Below are 24,172 nucleotides of genomic sequence, written 5' to 3' on the forward strand. Positions count from 1 at the left end.
GGCATCACTGACTCGATGGACGTGAGTCTCAGTGAACTCTGGGAGTTGGTGATGGACAGGGAGGCCTGGCGTGCTGCGATTCATGGGGTCGCAAAGAGTCAGACTCGACTGAGCAACTGATCTGATCTGATCTGATATAAGCATTTCAGAGAAGGCAATGGCACCCCACTCCACTACTCTTGCCTGGGGAATCCCAGGGATGGGGGAGCCTGGTGGGCTGCCGTCTATGGGGTTGCACAGAGTCGGACACAACTGACGAGACTTAGCAGTGGCAGCAGCAGCATATAAGCATTTAAGAGAAAGGATTGGAAAGATTGAAAGACGATGGCCCAGTGATCCAGTCTGAAGGTTCCTGGTAACTTGATCTTCAATGTGTCTGTTGTGTAAATCATCAGAAAGTCGGCACCCCCAACCCCAGACTCAGTGACGGGCCCTCAAGTGACAGGAACACAAGCTATAGTTTCTTATTTCTGTCTAAGGATTAGAGAGTCACCAAATTGATGAGAAAAATAGGCTGACAAGTTCCTGAACCTAAATATCTAAGAGTATTAAAGGCTGATGTAGACATTCCACGTGGAGAACAAAGGGGTCTGTTGTTGATGTCTGCTCATCCATCAGAGCCCTTCCTGTAAGTGAGCATGGCCTATCTTACCATCATTTTTAGAAAAACTAAAGGACAAAAAGATTACCCATATCATCTGTTCCTTGTATTTTAAGTATCAGAACCTCAGACAGAGACCTGAAGCAGAAAAAGATACAGGAAGACCCAGGGGTGGGTGGCCAGTGCCCACCGAGAAAGGCCGCCTGGCACCAAGTCACACCCCAGTCACATACGGAAAGGGTGCTCAGAGCGGAAAGGGTCCAAGGCAAGCATCCCCTGGCCGTTCTAGAATCTGGGGATTTTGGTCAATGAGGAAATTCACATGAAATACAGACTTTTCAAAATAAACCGTTATCTGGATTTGGCACTTGGCAAAAAAATATCCTGTGGCCAGCCTGGCGGCTGGAATGTGGGGAGCTGGGCCATGACATGTCAGCAGAGACAAGTTCTTCCCCCGGGGCAGTGCTGAGGCTGTGGGACTGGTGAACGGGGTGTGATGTCGTGGGCAGTCTCAGCCGTGCTGTCGGAGCTCTGAGGCCTCAGAGTTAGGGCCTGTCGTGGGACGCTCCATGGCCTGGGGCCTCGGGAAGCTCTTTCTCTCCTGCAAGTCTGGAGACCATGTTCTGTTCTGCTGTGAATTGCTGTCTGAGTTTTTATAAGTGGCTTGACTTCTCTGGGCCTTAGCTCTTCATTTTACAAATAAGTATTTTGTCAAATGAAAGGATTAGGATAAATCAGGACATCTTTAGTTAGAGTTCATGACTATCCACGGAGAGGCATCAGGGGCGTTTTTAAGCCTCCTGAAATTTTAAGAAAAAAAAAGTGTCTGTGTGAACGTTGTTTTACTTTGCCAACAAAGATCTGTCTAATCAAAGCTAGGGTTTTTCCAGTAGTCATGTATGGATGTGAGAGTCAGACCATAAAGAAAGCTGAGTGCCAAAGAACTGATGCTTCTGAACTGTGGTGTTGGAGAAGACTCGTGAGAGTCCCTTGGACTGCAAGGAGATCCAACCAGTCCATCCTAAAGGAGATCAGTCCTGAATATTCATTGGAAGGACTGATGCTGAAGCTGAAACTCCAACACTCTGGCCACCAGATGTAAAGAATGACTCATTTGAAAAGACCCTGATGCTGGGAAACGGTGAAGGCAGAAGGAGAAGGGGATGACAGAGGATGAGATGGTTGGATGGCATCACAAACTCAATGGACATGAGATTGAGTAAGTTCTGGGAGTTGGAGATGGACACGGAGGCCTGGTGTGCTGCAGTCCATGGGGTCTCAAAGAGTTGGACATGACTGAGCAACTGAACTGAACTGAAATGAAGGTTAAAAATCTTTGGTTCCATGACCTCTCACCTTTTACAATTCCCCAAATACTGAGGTGCCCTCATCATTGTGCCCGGCAATATTTCTGCATCTTTGCCAGGCCATCTCTTCTTGCTTACTTTCCCATGGGCAATCCTGAGGGTGGGGAGCTTACCTTCCCCCACTGTCCTGAGTGCAGGGCTGGGTGCCCCAAAAGGCACAGAGCAGGCATTTCTGGGATCGTGTGGAAGCCCGAGGAGGGACACCCACCCACCGGCACTTTTAGTCTTTTTCAATTCCCTAGCCATCTAGCGAGCACCTCGGCGTGCAGCAGGTTGAGCTGGGGTCTAGGGGCATTTGAAGCCATACTCTTGGCCACGGAGGAGGCTCTTGTCTTCTTGGGGGCTGGGGAAGACACATGGAGGCTGGCAGAGGTCACTGCTGTGCTTTGAAACATCTTTGAGGCAGTAAACATCCAGCTGCTTATTAAATTGGCTCCTGCTGCTGTTGGCCTATTTCCACTCATGTCTTTTTTTTTTTTTTTTAATCAGTAAATGGGTTTTGATACATTAAAGCAGAATTTATGTTTCTTAATCTTATTATGGTGTAGATGTTTTCAGCATGAAGCTGTCGGGTCAGTGAGAGTATGCATTCTTCAAATATTCAGTCTGAGTGAATTTGAGGGGGGTGCAGTCTTTAAGGTGCCATGGGTTTGAGAATCCCTGATAAAAAGGGTCCCCATCTCCCCCAGCTGAGGTTGGGAACAGCCTAGAGCTGCCTGTCCCTCAGCAAGAATCAGGAAAGGACCCGGCCTTCCACACTTTCAAGGTTCAAATCCCTGCTCTGCTGTTTCCTATGCAAATCACGTAACTGCTTCCTGCCTTGGTTTCCCTACGGGTCCAGTAGGAATCAGACTTCTCACTGCGTTGCTCTCAGGATTGAGTGAGTTATTGCACATGAAGCCTTTGGAGCAGGGCCTGACACACAGCCAGTGATGCCAGCATTGTTAGGAATGGCGATGACTGTTCCTCCAGACGTCCTGTGGGCAATGGGGCAGCTGTGGGCAGGGAGTCGGAGGGGGCTGCATCTCACATCCTACCTGGAATCCATGTCGTTTTGACCCAGCTGTGAGCTAACAGTGGAGCTGCATTCTGTTATTTATAAAATGTTTCCAAAGCACATGAGATACTAATATAGAACACTGCATATTTGTGGGGGGAGGGGTGGCTATAAACCTTTAAAATGCCACATCTGCTGGTAACAATGCCTCCTTTTGGAGGTAATCCCGTCAGTGGCATTGCAAAAGGAACAGCAGGTGCGGGGGGAGCCGTAGCCACGCTAGATGCTATGACCCCCCTCCACCTTCACATGCTAGCTCTCATATGTTCACGGATGGATATTACATATGTTTGACAGGCCCATCGTTCTGCCTGGATTGTAAACTGTTCATGACACATAAGTATTTCTGAGACCGTAGATGGGCTCTTCGTGTGTGTGTATGTGTGTGTGTGTGTGTGTGTTAGTCGTTCAGTAGTTTCCGACTCTGCGATCCCATGGACTGCAGCTCACGAGGCTCCTCTGTCCGTGCAATACTCCAGGCAAGAAGACTGGAGTGGGGCGCCAGTCCGGGCTCTTCGTGTGTGATTCAGTAAATAAATCTTTTGGTTCATTCTTCATTCTCTTTCCTAGCCTGTTTCCATTCCGTTTGTCACTTCCTCTTTGACCTCTCTGCCCTCTTGATTTTCCCTTCTGGCCTGCGCAAGCTCCTTGCCAGCGTCAGCTTTTCTCACACCACCCAGTTCTCCAGACTCAGGCTTCCTTGTCAGTTGCCCTGGGCTGCACTTCGCCTCTGCTTCCCAGCCGGTGCGGGCAGGGCTCCCGTGTCGCCGCCTCCCCCCATCTGTGCCCTTTTGGGTGGGGAGATGAGGCTGGGAGGAGGGGCGTCTGTGAGCCCTGACCTGCGGGCAGGCAGTTGAGGACAGGATCATCTGCTATCTGAGCCACCGTCCCCGTGTCCCATGTGCAGCGAGACCTCCACCGTAACCGTTTGTCTCCCTGGGTAACCCTGGCAGAAATCAAAGGGTTGCCCAGGCTGGTGGCAGGGCTCTGCTTCTCTCCATCTCTCTCTTCCCCCTCCGATCCTCCCTACCACTCTGTCCTTACCCACTTTTCCAGAATCCACCATAGACCCTCTTCTTGGGATGTGCGGCTCCTCCTCCACCCCGTTCCCCTCCCTCCTCCGTGAGGACCGGGTGGACGCCCGGAGCACTGCCTGTTGGATCTGTAAGACCCCCACTGCTCAGGCTGTTGGCATCTTGGCCAGCTGGGCATCATTCTCTTGAAATGTGCTTTTAATTTCTGAGTATGGCTCTTCGGAGACCTTGCAATTTCTAGAAATTTAAACCTTAGAAAGAAAGGCAAAGCACGTCTCCACGAGACCCAGTGGTTTATTCTGACGTTGAAAGTCAGTCAGCAGGCGGGAGCCCATTCATGCCCCTGTTTTGCGTGCAGCCAGACAGTGGCATTTGTTAATCGTGACGTGGCAGATGGTGGCATTGCCCCAGCTGATATATTCGTTTCTCTGGTCCAAAGAAATTATATCCAAACCTGAAAAAAATAAATGGGGATATATTACAGCATGATCTACAGCTTCCATCCTTGGAAGCATGAGGCAAGCACAAGTATTTTCCTTTCTCTGGCCTGTCATTTATCAATGGCAAATGCGTGATGTATATTTAAACTCCCAGACCTCTGACAATTGTTTTTTTTTTTGCCCCTGAGATCCATCTGTATCTTGTAAATAGAATCTTATCAATATTTGTGGGACAGAAAACTTCTCTAGTCTTTTCAAATGGCCACACTCTTGGTTGATTTATCTCATCTGTTGAAGAATGCAAGGCTTTTTTTCCCCTTTGGTTTTAGCATATCTTGTGGAACTCACAGCTCCCCATCACTCAATGTCTGGTGTGGATCCAAGTTTCCTAGTTGCCTGTCAAATAGCTGAGGACAGCCCTATGTGTCAGGGTTGGCTGAGGGGCTGGGATAAGGTCCCCTAAAAAAAACCCCACTCATCCTGATGCCACACTGAGAAATGCCCCTGCAGGGTCAGAAGCCCATCCGCAATGGGAGTGGGCATCCCATGGGGGAAAGGGCCATCCAGGGAGGGAGACAGCCAGGAAGATAAACTCTGCCCAGGTTCCAGTCACCCGCGGTCAGCCCTGCAAGTGGCTGTCACAGCCTCAAATCAGGTCAGCAGAGAAACTTAGTGCTCCAGCCCAGCTTTCAGAAGCCAAGGGTAGAGGTCGCGATTGAAGTGAGATTCAATATTGAGTCCATTCAGCAAAGACCCGGGCCGCTGCCCATGCCAACCAGCATGCTCCCTGGTTTTGCTGCCACTGCCTGTGGCTGCACAGTGGGTCACGAGGAAGGTGCCAAGGTCAGGCGGGGAGGACAGTCAGGAACTGCCGACCGTGAGAAAGGAACGAGGCCTGTTCAGCGAGCCCACCAGTCCCCTGCTGGGCATAAACGCTGCACCGTGAAGGAGGATGTGGTCTTGTTCCTGCCCCGGAGGGTCTTCCCTGGCTGGGAGACCACCGATGCCAGGCTGAGTGAGGGCCTGTGGGTGGCTCCTGTCCAGATCTCATTCACCCGCTCCCCTGGGGCCCTGAGAACGTCACGTCCTGCCAGTTCACCTCCTTGACTCCAGATACCGTGCTGGAGGCCGTGGTCTGCTTCTTCTCTGTCTGGTCCATCGTGGGGCTCTCGGGTTTCCACACGTACCTGATAAGCTCCAACCAGACCACGAATGAAGACGTAAGTTCCTGTGGGGTGGGGCATGGGCATGTTCTTTGGTGGGAAATAGAGAAAGAAGAGGTGGGGGCCGCCAGGTCTTCCAAGTTCCCTTTCCAGATGTGAGCCCCTGGAAGCAAAGAGCCTGCGGGAGAAGTATTTTCTGACACCCATCTCCAATTTCTCTATCGAAAATCATCACATTGTCCTGACCACACCACTTAGCTACTCAGATCGGCTGGCTGCCCCCTAATTACGAGGCCTGAGGTGGGCTTCTGCTCTGTTCCTTTGTAATGTTTTGGGAGCAACTTGCCACCCTACCCCACTGAAGAGACAGTGCAGGCTGGCTTCTCGCAGATAATGATTCCATCATATTTTGGGAGGCGACTGCCCTGACCCAAAATTTAAACTTTTGTCTAGGATTATCTGCCTGTATTTAATGATGACAGAGAGGAGATATAAAACCAGAAAACCTAATGTTGGAAAATGTTTTGTCATGACCCTGGTCCCTTCTGCTCTGAATATTTGGATTCTGAGAGAAGTTTCTGCCAGTACATGAACTAAATTCTCAGAATTAGTCAGATTGCCTTAAAGACTTGAAAAATTAGTGCTGATGAGATGCATGAGTTCAGAGACTGTTAAGACAATTACATGTGGTTGGTAACTAAGAACATCAGAAATGCTCTGCAGGAGTATTTAGGAGCTGAATCCAGGCTATCAATGAGCAATTGGAGGAGGCACGTTCCCCCATTATTTCCATTACTATTTATCACACTAAATGTAACATGAAAACAGCCTCCACTGGTGGGACATCCCTGGTGGTCCAGTGGCTAGGACTCCACCTTCCAAAGCAAGGGATGCGGGTTCAAACCCTGCTCAGGGAGCTGAGATCCCACAAGCCTCATGGCCAAAAAAAGCAAAACATAAAACAGAAGCACTATTGTAAAGACTTTAAAAATGGTGTTTAAAAAAAAAAAAAAAAGATCTCCACTGGCTTATGTGAACTGGCCTTTAAGTACCAGGTTGTGGAAATAAGAGATTATTCTCCCCAGAGAATGCTACTTCTCCCCCTGGTCTGACCTGCTGTTTGGGGACATTTCCAAGTTTAGAGTAAATGCCAGTTGTCCTTGAGAAAAGTACCTCGGTTTCTCCTGCTGAAGAAATGAGTAAAGACCATCGCATTTTTTATGGACTTCTCATGGTCCGATTGACCCAACCTGGGGCATTGGTGCGAGGCAAAGTGTGTCACTGACTGTCCTTTTCTTTCAGATTAAAGGATCTTGGTCAAATAAAAGAGGTAAAGAAAATTACAACCCCTACAGCTACGGAAACATCTTTACAAACTGCTGCGTTGCGCTGTGTGGACCAATCTCTCCAAGGTAAGATTCAGACAGCTTTTGTTGTTGTTCAGTCATTCAGTCGTGTCCGACTCTTTGCAACCCCCGTGGACTTCAGCACTCCAGGCTTCCCTGTCCTTCACCATCTCCCAGAGCTTGCTCAAACTTATGTGCTTCCCTGATGGCTCAGCTGGTAAAGAATCCACCTGCAATGTGGGAGATCTGGGTTCAGTCCCTGGGTTGGGAAGATTCCCCTGGAGAAGGGAATGACTACCCACTCCAGTATTCTGTCCTGAAGAATCCCATGGACTGTATAATCCGTGGGGTCACAAAGAGTCAGACACGATTAAGCGACTTTCACTTTCACTGTGTCCACTGTGTCTGTGATGCCATCCAGCCATCTCATCCTCTGTCATCCCCTTCTCCTCCTGCCTTCAATCTTTCCCAGCATCAGGGTCGACCCAGGGAAGTGCACAAACTTGTGTGTTAGCAGAGGCCTCAGGCGGCCACTGTGGAAACCGCCGGCCAGGTCAGCTCTCTGCTCATGCTTCAGAGACACAGCCTTAAAGAAATAGAGATGTGACTTGTGTTATGCTTGGCATAACATTCCGCTGAATTTGTGTCAAGTTTGGGGAAAATCCCCTCAGGATCAAAATAGGGAAACTGAGGCACGGGACACCCCCCTCCATGAATTACTAGAAGATGCTGAACGTCTGTGATGCGCAGGGGGCTGTAGAGCGGGACCTGGGACACAGTGGAGAAAGTGATTAGAGAGCCTGTAGAGGTAAGTGGTGAGAGCTGAGTTGTACAGAAGAGAACATGCGAGAATAGTTCAGAGGGAGCGATCCGAGCGGCCTGAAGGAGCTGAGACTAGTGATGGTGAGATGGCAGTCTATTAATAATGGCTGTGGCTGACGTTTGTAGGACAGCATTACACTCTGTTCCAAGTGCTCTACGTGGATGAACTTTTAAAACCTTATTCTGTACTTGTGTGCTAAGTCGCTTCCATTGTGTCTGACTCTTTGCAACCCCGTAGACCTCCAGGCTCCTCTGTCCAAGGGATTCTCCAGGCTAGAGTACTAGAGTTGGTTGCCATTTCCCTCTCCAGGGGATCTTCCCAACCCAGGGATGGAAGCGGTGTCTCCTGCATTGGCAGGCAAGTTCTTTATCCTGCCTCAGAAGCCCTTCTGTACTTATGAGGTACTATTACATCCCATTATATGTATTACCTCCCATTATATGTAACACGCCCAAGATCACACAGCTAGTAAGTGCTGCCTCGTCAGGACCCAGACCTCGGCATCTGACATCAGAACCCGTCTGTGTTAGCTAGTACCTGCTGCCTCCAAGTCAGGACTATGCAGAACACAGTCAGCTCTAGACTTTTGTGAGTTACGCTCATGTATATTTCTCATGTATATGACTATTTCCAACTGATTAGCCAAACAATCATCAACAGTATTAACTGAGCACGTTTTCCAGGTTTCTAGGGTGAGTTTCCAAGCCTTCCTCTCTTTTGACTTCTAACTGTGTAAATGGAGAGACACCACAAAGCCGCTGGTTTGTCTCAACTTTGGGCTTCCCTGATAGCTCAGTTGGTAAAGAATGCGCCTGCAATGCAGGAGACCCTGGTTCAATTCCTGGGTCAGGAAGATCTGCTGGAGAAGGGATAGGCTACCTACTCCAGTATTCTTGGGGTTCCCTTGTGGCTCAGCTGGTAAAGAATCTGCCTGCAATATGGGAGACCTGGGTTGGAAAGATCCCTTGGAGAAGGGAAAGGCTACCGACTCCAGTATTCTGGCCTGGAGAAGTCCATGACTGTATGGCCCACGGGATTGCAGAGTCAGACACAACTGAGCGACTTTCACTTTCACTTTTCTCTATAGCTCCATGGCCAGTCATCACTGACACGTGCTCATGGGTTGCAAACTGGGTTTGATTGTCAGGGAAACTTCACTGGGGAAGGAAGAGTGATCCTCACCCCACCCCACCCCCCAAAGAATATCAAGCATATATTCCAAGGCCACTTGGTAACTGACAGTACCTTATGTTCCTGGTGTCATTGGGTAATTGGAAACTGACCTTTTTCCAGTTTGTGTCTAGAAAGCTGAGAGCCCAGTTTGCCACACTTGTCCTGAATTTGGGGATGTTAGGGGGCCCCCCAACCTGTCCCTCCGAGGCCTCCTCTGGGGAGTGACAGCACAAGGAACAGCCAAGGGCTCAGATGGAAGGGTCGCCCCGGGCCAGAGAGTCAGGCATGCCCGGAGGGCACCCTCTCCAAGGAAGCACTAGACTCACCCAGGGATCCCTCTTGGGGCTCTCCAGGCCAGAAAAACCCTCCAGAGATGCTTGGATTTTCACAGTTAAACTATGTTTCCTCCTGGTGTGTGTTTATTTGTGGACACTGGGGATAGGCCTTGAAACACAGGGTAGAAGAGACGAAAGAGACCTGGACAAGCATCTTTGTCGTCTCTAAAGCAGACATCCGAATCTAGGAAAAGAATTCAAGTCTCACGTTTCATCCAGATCTCCTTTCTGGTTCCCGAGTCTTTGATTTGCACTTGGCAGGCACTGCTTTGTATTGTTTGCAGACCAAATCTTGTCGTAGCTGAAATTATTACTCCCACAACGGGATTAAATTTGCTGGTTTGGCCGAGTTGGGACTGTATTCTTTCCACAATCCAAGTCCCTCTGGAGCGGGGAACTTCTCAGCACTGGCCCTCCACTCAGAAGAGCTTGGCCGCTCCAGGGTCTATGCAGAAAGCTGGGTGCTGCCCTCTGTCCCAGGTCCCTGGGCTCCCAGAGCTGGCACTGATGAAAGGAGGGGGTGCTGCTTGTCTTCACTATTCCCTCCAGTGGTCCTTGCTTCTCTCTGCCCTGCCTCACCCAAACCTGGGCCCCAAAGAGTGCCAGGGCATCTCACTGGCGTCTCAGAGAAGCCTGTAGAATGAGCAGTATCCCTCACCCCAGACAGGGGCCAAGGACCCCCCCGTGTGCCCAGCATCCTCGCCTCAGACAGGGGCCCAGGACCCCCCATGTGCCCAGCATCCTCGCCTCAGACAGGGGCTCAGGACCCCCGTCTGCCCAGCATCCTCGTCTCAGACAGGGGCTCGGGACCACCCGTGTGCCCAGCATCGTGTGCCCCAGACAGACGTCTCTAAAGCGTTCTCAGCGCAACAGTGTGCTCACAAGGAAGAAAGAGAGTGTCTTCAAGTTTCCCCACAAGAGCCAGAGACCACGAGGGCAAAGACCCACCATCTGCTCCTTGCAGAGCCTCCAGGGGGGTGGGGGCAGCAGGATGGAGGCAGCCAGGTCTGGGGGAGGGGATTCTCGTAACAGCAGGAAGAATGGAAGATTGGAAAAGCAGAAAGTCCCAAGATGTGGTCAGGGTGAGGCCCTACGGGCTGGTGCTGTGGGTCAGTTGGTCGTAAGAATTCTCTTGGCCACTGTTTCTGGGCTGGGGATGCCGTCTAGAGAATGTCAACATAAAGTCCATCAGGGACAAGTCTGAGCAGCGGGAGGGGCTGTGATGGGGTCGGGGTGCAGGCCTCATGGGAAATCTGGGAGGGCTTCCCAGAGGAGGGGGTGTAAGGTGCGAACCAAAGGAGCAGGAGGAGCTGGGGGAAAGGAATCACGGGAGGAAGAGCAGGGACGGCATGTACAAAGGCCCACAGGTAAGGGGAGAGCCCCGCTTGTCAGAGGAGGAACTGGGGGAGTGATGGGGGGTGGGGGGTGGTCCCGGGAGGCAAGCAAGGCAAGAGATGAGATGAAGGACTTCCCTGGTGGTCCAGTGGTTAAGAGTCCACCTGCCAACGCAGGGAGCATAAGTTCGATCTCTGGTCCTGGTCTGGGAAGATTCCCACATTCCAGGAGCAGCTAAGCCCGAGCACCGCGCCTACTACTGAAGCCCCTGCTGCTGCTGCTGCTAAGTCACTTCAGTCGTGTCCGACTCTGTGCACACTACCCAAAGAGTAGCCCCCGCTTGCCTCAACTAGAGGATGCCCCCCGCGGCAACGAAGACCCAGCACAGCCAAAAATAAATAAATAAAATAAACTTTTAGAAAAGAGAGAGATGAGATGAGCTTAGGAAAGCTCTCAGGGCTTTCTGAGGCCCAGGAGGAGACTTGCGGGGTGGGGGCGGACAGTGTCACAGTCCTGGGGGCATGGCTGGCCCTTGAAACAGGCTGAACACACAGGAGGGGGGCCCAGAACCACTTTTTCTATAATCCCTCCCGTCCCTTCTGACTCTCTTGGTGACCTAGTTCTTTTTCTTCTCCTGGATGAAATCTCCTGCATGTCCTTTAATTTCTCCTGTCAGTTGGGGGAAAAAAAAAAGGACTCAGGGCACTTTCATTTCCTCCAAAATAGTGTCATTTCAGTGAATCAGAACTTCAAAGTTCCCTGAGAGTTAACACTTTCCACCCCTTCCTCCCTACCAGAGCTAGCTAGATTCCAACATATCTTTTGGGGGGCAGACAATTTGACCCCCGACACGCCTCTTCCAGCCGCCTCCCACCAGCTCTCCCCCAGGAGCCGTGCCCAGCCCCCGCCCTCACCTCGCCAGCCTCTGCCCTGGATCTCATCACTGGCAGGAGCTGGGGACCCCTCTCCCCAAGATGCCTTTCTGTGCCCTTTCACCTTTGATCTGTGATACCCTTGAAGGCGGCTGCACACTTGCTAAGAGCCCCCTCTGACGGTCCTGCGTGGGGTCCAGCACCTCTCTTTTGGCAGATGGAGGTTCTTGTCTCTCTTGTATTTTTTCCTAAACCTTCCAGGGATTTGACCGAAACTGAGTCAGAGTCCCACTTGAGATCCTATCACAAGTGTCTTTTAAGGGCTTATTAGTCTGTCACTTGAAGACCTGAGGTGGCGGCTGTGACAATAACCCCTGTCTTCTGAGAGTGGACCTGACACCTGGAGCAGCTTTCAGCCGCCCAGCCCCTACCCCACGAAGGGGAGTAGGTGGGCACCTGGGTGTGCTCGGGACGTCTCTCAGAGGCTGCCGGGAGTGTGCCCCTCCCACGGTGGGCGGCCTCGGCGGGAGCCCCACTTACTGGCCAAACTGCCTGTTGCCCTTGGCAGTTCTGCCCTTAGACCCAAGGTCATCTTGGAGTCTTCAGTCAGGGAGGGAAACAGGCAACCCTTTTGATGGCAAAGTAACCTTCACCCTTACCTCCCACCTGGGCAACTGGGCCGTAGCGTAAAGACAGAGATTGCCCAGGAAACTTGTCTGCGGGAGACTGAGGACCTGGTGTGATTTGTTCAATCAGCAAGTGTCTGCTCGGTACTGGTGGCAGAGCCACCACTCCATGACAGGCGCACGTGGGCACAGGCAGACCCAGCATGTGGTGATATGATGCCCAGGGTGCCCGAGGCTGTGGGAGAGGGGCCGATGCTCCGGGGCGGGCGCCCTGGGGCAGACGAGATGAAGCCTGCCCTCCCTCGGGAGTTGCAGGCTGCTCGATGGAGAAGACGTGGGTTGAGATCACTGTGACCCCAGCCAACAGTGACGTGGGCCATCGGGAGGGTCACAGGCAGGATTGAGAGGAGCCGAGGAGGGAAGAAAGCAGATGAAGCGTCAGGAGCAGAGGCTGGGGGCCTCTAAAGACCAACAGCAGATGGGCAGGGCAGTGGAGGGTCTGGGCAGTTAAAAGCCAGAGGCTACACAAAAAAATACAGAGACAGAGAAGCAGACAGCGCACAGCGGATGTGTGGTTTCCAGGCCACGCGGGCACAGCCTGTGCTCAGACGCACTGCTGATGGAATGACGCTGGGAATGCGGCGAGCGATAAGATCTGGGTTTGAGCCTGGGGAGGAAGGCTGGGGACACGTTGTGGGCGGCTCTGCTGGCAGGTGATGGAGGCCATGCAGCGAGGAGGAGTGATGAGATCAGGATGGGACTGGACAGTGGGAAGGGGACGGGGTTGGGGGGGTCATAGCAGGTGGCAGGGAGGGGTCAGATGCTCCAGGCGTTTTTAAGGACAGAAGTCTCCGACTCTGGAGGCTGACCATACGTGAAGGCAAGCAGAGGTATTTTCTGAGCTGCTCAGGATTGGGGGGGCATCACAGAAAGGGGGACCCCCTGGGGATGGAAATTAGAAGAGTTTTGTTGGCGTTTTCAGCTTTTGATTCACTCGTCTCCTGCGTTGTTCTGTGTTCTCTTGTAGCCTCATCGACCGAAGAGGGTACATTCAGCCCGACACCCCGCAGCCAGCCGCGCCCTCCAACGGGATGGCCACATACGGGGCCACACAGTCCCAGAGTGACATGGTAGGACCCGGGGTGCCCCACAAGGGCTCCTCTCCCGCATCGATGTTCACTGACCCATAACAACCGATCGCCTAGCTTCCTAGGACATGCATGGCTCAGGGAGGAAAGGAAGCTTGAAGTGAAGGCGATGCCCATTGAAGGGTAGCCCACCTGCAACAGGGGTGGGTGGTGGGTCGGTTTGTTCAGGGCTGTGTGGGAGGAGTACTCACACGACATTGCCTCCAGAAACATCTTGGACTGGAAAGCCCCCTCACCCAGAACCGGGCTGCTGTCCAGTGCGAGACAGAGCTGCCCAAGCAGGATGGGCCTCTGGAGAGTCCCTGAGTCCCCTGCTGTCCCCTTGCCACAGTCTGTACCCACTCCCCCACCCCCTCTTTAAGTGTGCAGCTGGCGGGGGGAACTCGGCCACCAGTTCTCCCCACTTGCAGCCCAAATCTTAATCAGCCCTGCACGCCTTAGTGCAGAGAATCAGACAAGCTGTTCGGGCATTGACAGCGAAAAACGGACTGGGCTGGTCTCCGGAGAGGTCCCCGTGTCACGCATCTGTGAAGGCGGGGACGGGTGCTTTGTTTTCACTCTGTACCTGGGAGGTGGGGCCGGGGCAGGTCTTTCCACGGGCACCTGAACTCACAGCCTGCTGGCCTGGACCCTCAGGGCCTTCACACTCCTCCGTGGTCTGGCAGGCACGGCCCCGCCATCAGGAGCAAATCTCTCTAAAGAAGTCTTTCTGGAAGCGACCCAGTGTGGCCCCAGCGCTGTCTGTAGACCTGAATCACCCACAACAGAGGCCATGACAAACAGACTGGGACACAGATACGTGTTCAGAAAAGAGGCAGTGACCCTGCAGGACTTGGGCGTGGAGTCCATGCGGAGGCCTGGGAGCAGGTAGCCAGGAATGTCCCCTGCCTGTCAGCTTGGGGACAAGATGACCACACAAATCACCAGTGGGAAATATCAAAGGAGGTGCCAGTTAGGGAAAATCTGATGTCAGTAGGTGGACTTGGGGTCCCCTTGGATGCTTGGGGGTGGGGGGCTGTCCCGCAGGCATCTGTATAGAAAGCTCGGGGGAGGTCTGCTCGCCCATACTTATGAAGACATGACGTGGTTTGTAGAAATTCACTTTGAAGTAGTGGAAATGTGAATCAACTTTATTTATTTTATTTTATTTATCCTAGAAGTACTCCATCTGACATTTAAAAAGAAAAAAAAATTATAATGTGTCCATGTTTATCATAGGGCTATTAATCTGATTTCATCTCACAGACTGGAAGATTATTTTTTTAAATCGACATTTATTATCCTTTGCTAACTTTCTCTCTATCTGCCCCTGCCAATTCTGCCCCCACCAGATCAAATCAAGTTTCTTGATCTAATAGAGCAAGGGAATAGTTTCCCAGAAACCAACACAATATTGCAAAAATAGTTATCCTTCAATTAAAAAATAAATTTAATTATAAAAAATAACCACTGAGGGGGACAAAGATAATAGAACAGGGTGATTCTGAAAGACAGTGGAAGGAAAAACTTTGCAAACAGGCAGATTTAAGTAATACTGGACACGGGGGGGGGAAAGGCAAGAGGGTGGGGTGTAGGATCAGAGAGCCTGGGGGTCACGGTGACTGACTCAGGGCTGCGTGATGTCACCAAGTCGATTTGTCCAGAGAGCCTTAAGTTAGTAAACCATACAATGAAGAAGGGGTTAACCATGTTCACCTCCCTCCTATCACCACTTTATAACAAAGGGCCTGGCACGCAGTAGGTTGGGGCTGGTTAAACATTCCCCTGCAGGGGCTTGCTTAAGGGAAGTTCTAAACAAATATTTAGTTTCTTCCTGTCTTCTTTTCCTCATTCCTTCCTTCCCCCGATTCCATCATATCTAGAAAAGGCTCTACCCAGAATGTGGAAGCAGGAACTAACAGAAAAGGAGTTCTCTTTGGTGCCGTGACATGGCAACACGGCTTCACACAGTGATGGCCTCAGTAGGCTCAAATTAACCCACAGGGCCAAGAGACAGACACGTGCATTTTGCCCACTAGACACTGAGGACTATGAAAAGTTTTAAGACCTGAAGAAAGAACTTATAAGCTCCGAAACACGAAAACAGCAAAATCAAAATTAATAAATGTTTAATGTCTGCGAGACCCATGAATATGTCAACTTCATTAATTGTTAAATCTAGCTTTCATTAAAATTTCATTACCGCTTAGAAATGATTTGTAGGTTGGGTTTTTCTCACTTCATAAGAATTCCCCAGCACACATGTAATTACAGAGAAATCATTACCAATTATAAAGCGAGTTGCTCATAGACAGATACATTTAAATATTAACTGCCTTGGGGCCCCCTGCACTTCCTGTCTTGCTATGGTGCCTGTGTTCGGAGAAACCCAGGGTTCCACTGGGCTTAAGGCTGGGAGGTCTTTTTGGCCCCTAAGGCTCCTACCCACTGCAGGGAGTGCCCCCAATATGTCAGAACATGTTCAGAGGGAGGCTGGATCTGAAAGGTCTTTAGGGGACTAAGATGAGACATGCTGTTCACGGCCCCACAGGTCGGAAACCGGGACTGGAAGGTGGGCCAGGAGGCAACCTGTGCTCAGCCCAAGAGGGAAATGCCCAACACCCAGAGCTCCCGGCGGGTGGGAGCCCCCACCCCAGAGGCGCTCAGGCGGGGGGAGACAGCACCCCCGCGATGGGAGACAGAGGACTCAGCGTTGGCGGAAGGGCTCAGGGTTCCTTCTGGTGCAGAGCCTGTCACCAGGCTGCAGCGACATCACTGTGCCAGATAACCTTCCATTCCTCTGTGCATTTATAGGCCATTCAGGCACTACAGCATGAGTCTTTTTATTATTTCTGTTGTTCTTTACGGCTTCTGTGGTGTGTAGACCGTGTTAACGGGAGTAAGGGGAGAGGAGACAGCTCTGAATGGGCAAGGCTGGCACCAAGCAGAACACGAAGGCTGACGTGTCTCTGCCCCACCCTCCTCCCTCCAGTTCCTTCTTCACACAGCACAGTGTGTACTGAACCCCACACCTCAGCAGCAGGGAGCATTACCACGCGCCCTTCCAAGGCTTTCACATAACTCACACCGGCCCTCTGAGCCTACTACTGATTTTATCCCCATTTTACAGACTAATGAACAGAGGCACAGAGGACTTCGGTAGACTTACCCAATTCAGACGCCACACTTTGACCCCAACAGTTCATACTCTCAAGCCTACACTTGGCTACGCTGTGGCCGTCAGTCCTGACTGTGTGCAGGGTGACTTTCTCCCATATGCTTACCGTCTCCACATCCCATCACCCTCAACCTGTCTCCTCTGGCAATATCTACTCCTAGGAAAAGATCTGTTTTCAATCATCTATGCATCGAAGGGAATTTAAGTCAAATTTCAGGAATATATGAATTTTAATTGTGGATGAAAGATTTTGTCCTCTATTAAAAGCATTTTAATAGACTTCCCTGGTGGCTCAGACAGTAAAGAATCTGCCTGCGGGAGACCCAGCTTTGATCCCTGGGTCAAGAAGATCCCCTGGAGAAGGAAATGGCAACCCACTCCAGTATTCTTGCCTGGAGAATTCCACGGACAGAGGAACCTGGCAGGCTACCATTCATGGGATCGCAAAAAGTCGGACACGACTGAGCAACAAACACTAAAAGCATTTCAAGCAATAATAATAATAACTGAGTAGTAACTGTTTGTTCAGTGCTATATCCCCATTGTCTAGACTAGTTCCTGTGGTAGTTGAATTCAGAAGTGTTGGTTAAATGAGAGAAGGAAAGAGAGAGAGCGATGGATTGCTATGTGCCAGGCACCGGGTCAAGTGCTTCGCATGCATTATCGTCTCATTGAATCCTTATAGAACCACCTGATGTGAGTGTTCTAATCACCCCTTTGAAGAGACTGAGATTCAGGGATGCTAAGTTCGTGAAATAGCTAACCAGTGGCTAAGCTACTATTTCGTCCTTAGAAGTCCGACTCTAAGGAAAGTACTCTTCTTAACTATGCTCCAAAGTATCCCAGGTGCATGGTCTTCTTATGGGACAGAGTGACATGAAGTCTTCTCCCAGGGCAGGGAAACCACTCCTCCCAGGCCTTCCATTGCAGAAGGATGATAAATCTGCTGTGGTCGGTCACAAAACCAGCGGGGGACTGAAGGCAGCCTCTCCACAATCTAACCTGCAATTTGACTAAGCAAAAATCTATGAAGCTGCAGCCTCTCCTCTGTTACAAATGACAGTCTTAACCAATGACACGTTAGCTATTTTTTCCCTCTTCACTTGCTCCCCTAAGCACGAACCATTTTACAGCACTTTAGTCTAAGTGTTGACGGTTCGTCCAGGTAGAAGCATCAGTACCAAATGAGTTACTGACCTAGTCCAAGGGTGATCTCCACTGTTAAACTGCTCAGAGTTCATTCAGTTTCTTGGGTCTGAAAGTTACCATTTTTCATCAAACCGGGACATTTTGCCTATTATGTCTTCAATTTATTAATTTATTTATTTTTCCTTATCTCATTTTCTCTCCTCCTGGGACGCCAATTACTCATATGTTAAACCATTTGATGACATTGCCCCAAAGGATAAGTCCCTGAGGCTCTGTGCATTTTTCTTCAAACTTTCTCAGTTCTTCAAATTAGATAACTTCTTTTGATCTATCTTCATGTTCACTGATTCTTTCTCCTGCCCCCTCCAACTACTGTTAAGTGAATGCAGAGAATTATTCACTTTGGTTATTATACTTTTTAGTTCTAGAATTTTCTTTTGGTTCTTTTAATTTCTCTGTTGGACTTTATTTCTGTACTGAGATTCCTTATCTGTTTATTCATTGAAGCCATATTTTTGTATAGTATTTGAACATTATTATACTGCTTAAAGTCTGTATCTACTAAACACATCTGGGTTACCTTGGGTTTGGTGTCCACTTTTTCCCTTAACTCTAGATTACATTTTTCTATTTATTTATATGTGTATTGGTATTTTATTGAATACATTTTGGATAGTATATTTGTAGAGACTAGATTTTGTTATCTTCTAAAGAGTGTTGATCCTTGTTTTAGCAGGCAGTTCAATTAGTGGCTAATCATCTTGAACTTGTACAGGTGTGATTTATATTTTGTTAATGCAGATTTATGGGCAGTCCAAGATGTTTCTCAGGCCCTCTAGTTTGAGGGAGCTCAGCCTCCAAATTCTGTCTCTTCCAAATACCTGACCAAATACCTGGTCAGGGTTTGACTTCTCCATCATTAGGGGTGGTCCTGGGTCTCTGTTTAGGGTATGAGTCTTTCTCCTAAGGTTCAGCCTTCTGAATGCCCTAGCTGGATGCCAGGCATGTTAACAAAGTTTGGGGGATGTTAATGTGATCAGTGGTCCCTGACATTCTTTTTCTCAACTTCCACTGTCTGTGGGCCTCTCTCAGCCTTATTACAGCTGCCGTTTCACTGGCTTCAGGGGAAAGGGGACAGGAGAGGGGACTCATGCTGCACATGGGCAGCACAGCTGTTGGCTACAGACTTGGGGGGTGGCCCTCACTGGCATCTCTGGCCCCCTTCTCTGCACAGCATCCTCTTCAGCGATGCCCTGCCCTACAGATCCAGCCGCTTAAGCTTCTGACCCTCTGATCTCTGCTTTCTCTGTATTCTGTTCAGCCTATACCATGGTGGGGAAATTCTCCCCAAGGAAAGGGCTGCTTGACTGTGGGGCTCGCCTGTGAGTTTCTTCCCTTTCAGGGATCGCGGCCTTGTACTGTCTGTTGCGCCCTATTGAAAAATGTTTGCCTCACATATTTTGGCCAGTTTTATATATGTCCTGTACACAGAGGGAATACTAGCCCAGTAGAGGTTACCATTCCTAGGAATAGAAGCCTTATCTCTGTGATCAGAGGACACTTTGCAACCAGCACTGCCATATTCCCCAGACACACAGTTTTGCTGCCTACTCCATCAACAGTAAACACCGATTTAGCTATGGGACATGATTCCTCTGACCTAGAAGTATTTCTAGTGCTCACCTAGAAAGGAGGAACATTTGGAGACTTTATATTTAGCACCAGACTTGGCATGTTCCTTTGCAGAGAGATTCTAGGTATCTCAGGCCAAATTTTTGCCAGCTGTTTTATTATTAAAGTCTAGATCAGAAAGGCATTTCGCAAATGATAGGAAAAGTGCTCCTAGGGAAATTGCACTATTTCAGAAGGTGAAGGTAAAGGCTCTATCTAAGTCTTAGAAAAACATACTGATATTGCAGGGCCGGAGAATCAGGTAAATATTGATAGATAGCTGTCATCAAAGTGCCCACTGAGGTCTTACTTAGCATCTCAAAAATGGGACAATTCACTGTTAACTTACCATCTCACATAACTGTGGAATGGAACTTCCCTCTACTACAGATTCCCAAGGAAGAAAACATTACAGAAGTAATAAAGTGACATCAAAAGTATTAAAATGATGTGTGACCCAAGTATAGCCCTTGTCATGTGAATACCTATGAATTTCTGAGGAGCCCACACTAGAATTTCGTGCACATAACCCCAGGGCCAACTGAAGATCGTATTTTCATTATTCCTACTTTCCTTATTATTGGCATTTGTTATTACCTTATTTTACTATGCATACCTCATTTGATTGTCAAATGATTTAAGTTCTGTGTTACATCAGGGTCATAGCTTGTTTAAAGCTGGCACTTGTAGCTACAAAGATCCTTTCAGATCATGTGCTAAACACAAAGATAGTAACAGTACATAACTGTTGGGCTATTTTTTTTTTAATCATTTGCTATATTTACTTAAACTCATTTTTATTTTTTTATAAATTTATTTTTTAATTGAAGGATAATTTCTTTACAGAATTTTGTGTTTTTCTGTCAAACCTCAACATGAATCAGCCATAATTAACCCCATTGTTAAATCCCCTCCATCCAATATCAAAACAAATTAAAGCTGGCAGTTGCAAGATTTATTAAACTGGTCTCACAGGAGTCCTCTCCATGCATAGTCTGAAAGTTCAAATATGATAGAGAAAAATAACTTGAGCGAACTTAAATGATAATGTTTTAAAAGAGAATAAAAACGAAGAACTCCTTCTAACCTACATTTTAGGTGAATTTTAGAAACTGATAGTGTTTTTATTAAAGTAAATGAGCATTCATAAGACCCCAGAACACAGTGTCACAGCCAAGCAGAGATAACCAGTGCCTGATGCTAATACTTTTGACAGAATTGGAGCAAAATAAGTAAATATTTCCTTTATTCTTAATTTGTATAGGAAACCATCTAGAAAACTTCTAGCTTTGGGTTTGGCAGCATTTAATCTGTTTGCTAGGTTTATTTCAGACAAGAAGTCAGCCAGAGTAAAATAATATGTATGCCAGCAAGAGCAATTTTATTTGAAAATCTGCAGAAACAAAAATAATTTATCTCTATGGTATTTTAAACTGTAACATTAAGTGATAATGTGTGTGACATCTGAACATCTGAAATGATACAGTTCTTTGCAAGTTAAATGCCAGCGCTTCGTTTAGACAGTAAATCAGCCAGCTGTCGGGGACTTCCTGCAACCACAGCAAATGTTCCAGCACTCCAGACAGGATTAGTTTTATGCTGTGGACAGAGAGGTCTGCCCATAGACATTCTCACAAGCAGTCAGGTTTCTATTCTATTAGTAGTCAGCGTTTGGATGATTTTGGGCCTAAAATAAAAAGGCAATTTCATAGGGTTCAACCTAGTATTTCACAAACGTTGTTTTGGAATGAAAGCAGGAGTTTCTCAATTTTCTCTTCTTGGTGATGGATGGTCACTGTCCGATCTCTGGCTGCTTGGTTATTTTTCCTTAAGATTATATAACTGGTTAGATACACTGAAGTATACCTCATGGCTTCTTGGTGTTAATGCTGGACTATCAGCCCTTCTCCAAGGAGTGAGAGAAAAAAGTGAGCAGGAATGGCTCCCTCTACTGGTTGAGGATAAGAGTCCTCAGATAAACAGCCAGCAAGGCGGGTTGGTGGCTTAAAAAGGTCAGAGAAGAGTTGTTGAGTTCAGTCGCTCAGTCGTGTCTGACTCTTTGCAACCCCATGGACTGCAGCACACCAGGCCTCCCTGTCCATCGCCAACTCCCGGAGTTTACTCAAACTCATGTCCAGTGAGTTGGTGATGCCGGAGGGAGGGGAAGAAAAACAGAAGAAAGAGAGAAGAGGGGGAATAAAGTGGGAGGGAAGTCAACAAAGGAAAAGATGGAGAAGGAAAGAGGAGGAAGAGAGTTGGTGAAATCAGAGAGAAAGAAAATTAAATAGAAAAATCAACAAGAAATGGGCCAATAAGGATTAGAAACAAAGGTAAAAAAAAGGCAGAGGTGTAAGGACATTTTTTCATGGGTCATCTTCACAGTAACCCTAAAAATATTGGCCATTTTCTCCCTGGAAGTTCTCACACAGGAATTATAGCCAGGAAGGTTTACCAGCCCACTCTCCTTGGAATTCTGGCAGTGTGCAAAATGAGGAAAAGGCTGGACTTTTTCTTTTTTAAATCAGCTATCTCCTAGTCACGAGTTTCTTCTAAGAAGATGCTCGAAACATGCAAAGTTAATATCATGAGAATTATGAATTCCACTGTGGAGAGGCATCACGCTCTCCTTGGTTGGAACCCACATTAGTATCCTGTTCCATGCCGGTAGGAAATTTATACAGACAATATCCTGTGGAAGAAAGCCTGGTCCCTGGGCACCCCCAGATGGGAACTGGTCTTCTAAACAGAAATCAGTTTGAATGTGGCAAATGGTTTTCAAAGTCATGGGTTACAGCAGGATTTAGACACTGAGGTTCAAGCTGGTCCCAGCAATGAGTGTGTGTGCTCACTGATAGAAGCTGGCCGCAAGGGAAACTGGGGGAGGGGCGAGAGGGTAAGTTCATCATTAACATGAAAGCAGTCCCCAAAGCAAGGGAAATAGCCACAACCAGGCTCCGAGAGACAGTCATCTTTTAAAATATTTAAACAAATCCCTGTAGAAGAGGTGATCATGTCAGATAATATGTCAGCATTCAAAATAGTCATTTTGAAAAGACTTGTGACATTTCGATTTTTGAAAAAACTTAAATGGTTTAGGCTACATGTTTTCTTTCACATATTTAAGTCCTTAAGCTTCACCCCTGGAAAATCAGAGAGCACTTTCAGCAGGAGGCTGAGCACAGATTGGCTACAGTTCGAGCATGTTGTGGGTTTGGCCACAGGAAAGCATCAATAGACATATGCAGGAAGGACCCAGGTTTGGAGGTACCTGAGTCATTCAATCTGAAGCTCTTTTGAAGAAAAAGAAACCAACTTGCAAAAGAAAACAAGTAAGGCCTTGGAAAACAAGCAAACAAGAGGCCCTGAACTTAAGCTCATAGCTTCAGAGAAAACCACCTCCAGGCGTTGCCTAGCAAGGGATTGCTGCCCAAGGTACAAAAGAAGCCAAGACTGTGGCACCGGTTTTTGAAGACAGAAAGAACTTTATTGAAAGGTTGACCCTCAAGGAGACAGGACTCAGCTGTTGCCTCCATCCAGTTTTGGGGCGAAAATGAAAGGGGTTGGGGGAATTTCAAACTTGGAAGCTGGTCGACTGGTCTTAAGTCAGCCCATACAAGCCGCAAGTGCTGCCAGAAACCAGGTTTTTCTTACTGAAGGACTTCTCGATTCCTACAGGGCTCCAGTGGCAACACTTCTGTGGGTTCCATAAACTGAAGATTCCTGGTTCCAGGGTCAGTCTGGAGACATGGATTCCTATCTTGCATATGCACAGTGCTCTCTCTCTAAATATTTTCTTTGATTAAATCAACAATCTATTTAAGCAGGCAAAACCAGTTTAAGTTGGTGTTGTTTCGCAGGTGTCTCGTCTAAGTCAGCACAGGGTGCTTTAGGTGAACTCTCAGAGGACCCCTCAAACTTCACATCAACTTCCCAGTGAATATGAACTCTCCAGAACTTAACAGACCACGGTTGGCCCCCTTTCATCCCAGGGTTTTCTGATGGATGTCCATGAGCTCTGCTGCACAACATGGCTGGAAAGGCATGACCAGGAAAGGGAAAAAGCGCCTGACAGGAGAGACAGGAAGGAAGAGATAAAGAGATTGGGGGGCCCGCCTCTCCCCTTGTGCCGCTTGACCTTGGGAATTTCCTCCAGCTTAGACCTCTGACATATTTTCCTGTGAGTCTGGAAGAGGTAGTCACAAGTACTTGGGCTGACCCCTAAAACAGAATTTGCCTATCAGTTTTCAATGTTTTAACAAAAGGCTTTCTTCAGGTCTGCAGAGACGAGCAAATCTAGTCGGAATTTCATCTTTCTCAAGATCTGGGGATGTTGTGGAGACAGAGATTTTAGGATGAATGAGGGCTTTCCAGAAAGAAAAGTTGAGAACCAGATTCCATCATCCAGAAAGTGGCCTGACTCGAGCAGCATCTCAGCCCTGGGGTTGCAGGCCAGCTCAGAGGCTGAGTTTGAGCTCTAGGAAACGGAGGCGGCACGAAAGTTGAGCCATCACCATCAGCCAGGACACTAATGGGATTTTCATAACATGTTCTTTGCAAAGCACAATATATCCAGAACCCTGGCATAGTTTCCAGGAGATGAACATTTAATCAGGAAGGTTGCCCTTCCCCACCTCTGTTCTGTCAAGATTGAGCCCATGTGCTGAACAGAACTGACAGCGTTGGAGACCGTGAGGGGTCCTGAGCTGCCTGCCTCCCCCAACAGCCCCACGGCTCAGTACCCCCCAGTGGCCAGGGTCCCTGCCCCGAGCTGCAGCTCCCTGCAGGAGCAGAGAAAGCTGCACGCACGGCTTAAGCACTGCTGTGGCAAAATGTTCAGGAGATGACTGGGGAAATGCAGACACTAAAGGACTCAAA

At 48.7% G+C, this 24,172-nt stretch overlaps 1 protein-coding gene across 4 annotated transcripts in view; it reads left to right on the forward strand.

Moving 5' to 3' along the window:
• The window catches only part of ZDHHC14 (zinc finger, DHHC-type containing 14), a 293,070-nt gene that overhangs the window by 263,966 nt on the left and 4,932 nt on the right, over window positions 1-24,172 (forward strand). For all 4 annotated transcript variants that reach the window (XM_010840869.1, XM_010840871.1, XM_010840870.1 and 1 more), the window contains exons 6-8: window positions 5,617-5,719; window positions 6,965-7,074; window positions 13,200-13,302. In XM_010840869.1, coding sequence (XP_010839171.1) covers window positions 5,617-5,719; window positions 6,965-7,074; window positions 13,200-13,302 — 316 coding nt within the window. The remainder of the gene's footprint in view (window positions 1-5,616; window positions 5,720-6,964; window positions 7,075-13,199; window positions 13,303-24,172) is intronic.

The sequence above is a fragment of the Bison bison genome, unplaced genomic scaffold, assembly GCF_000754665.1.
Source record: "Bison bison bison isolate TAMUID 2011002044 unplaced genomic scaffold, Bison_UMD1.0 scf7180017864148, whole genome shotgun sequence".
Classification (NCBI taxonomy): Eukaryota; Metazoa; Chordata; class Mammalia; order Artiodactyla; family Bovidae; genus Bison; species Bison bison.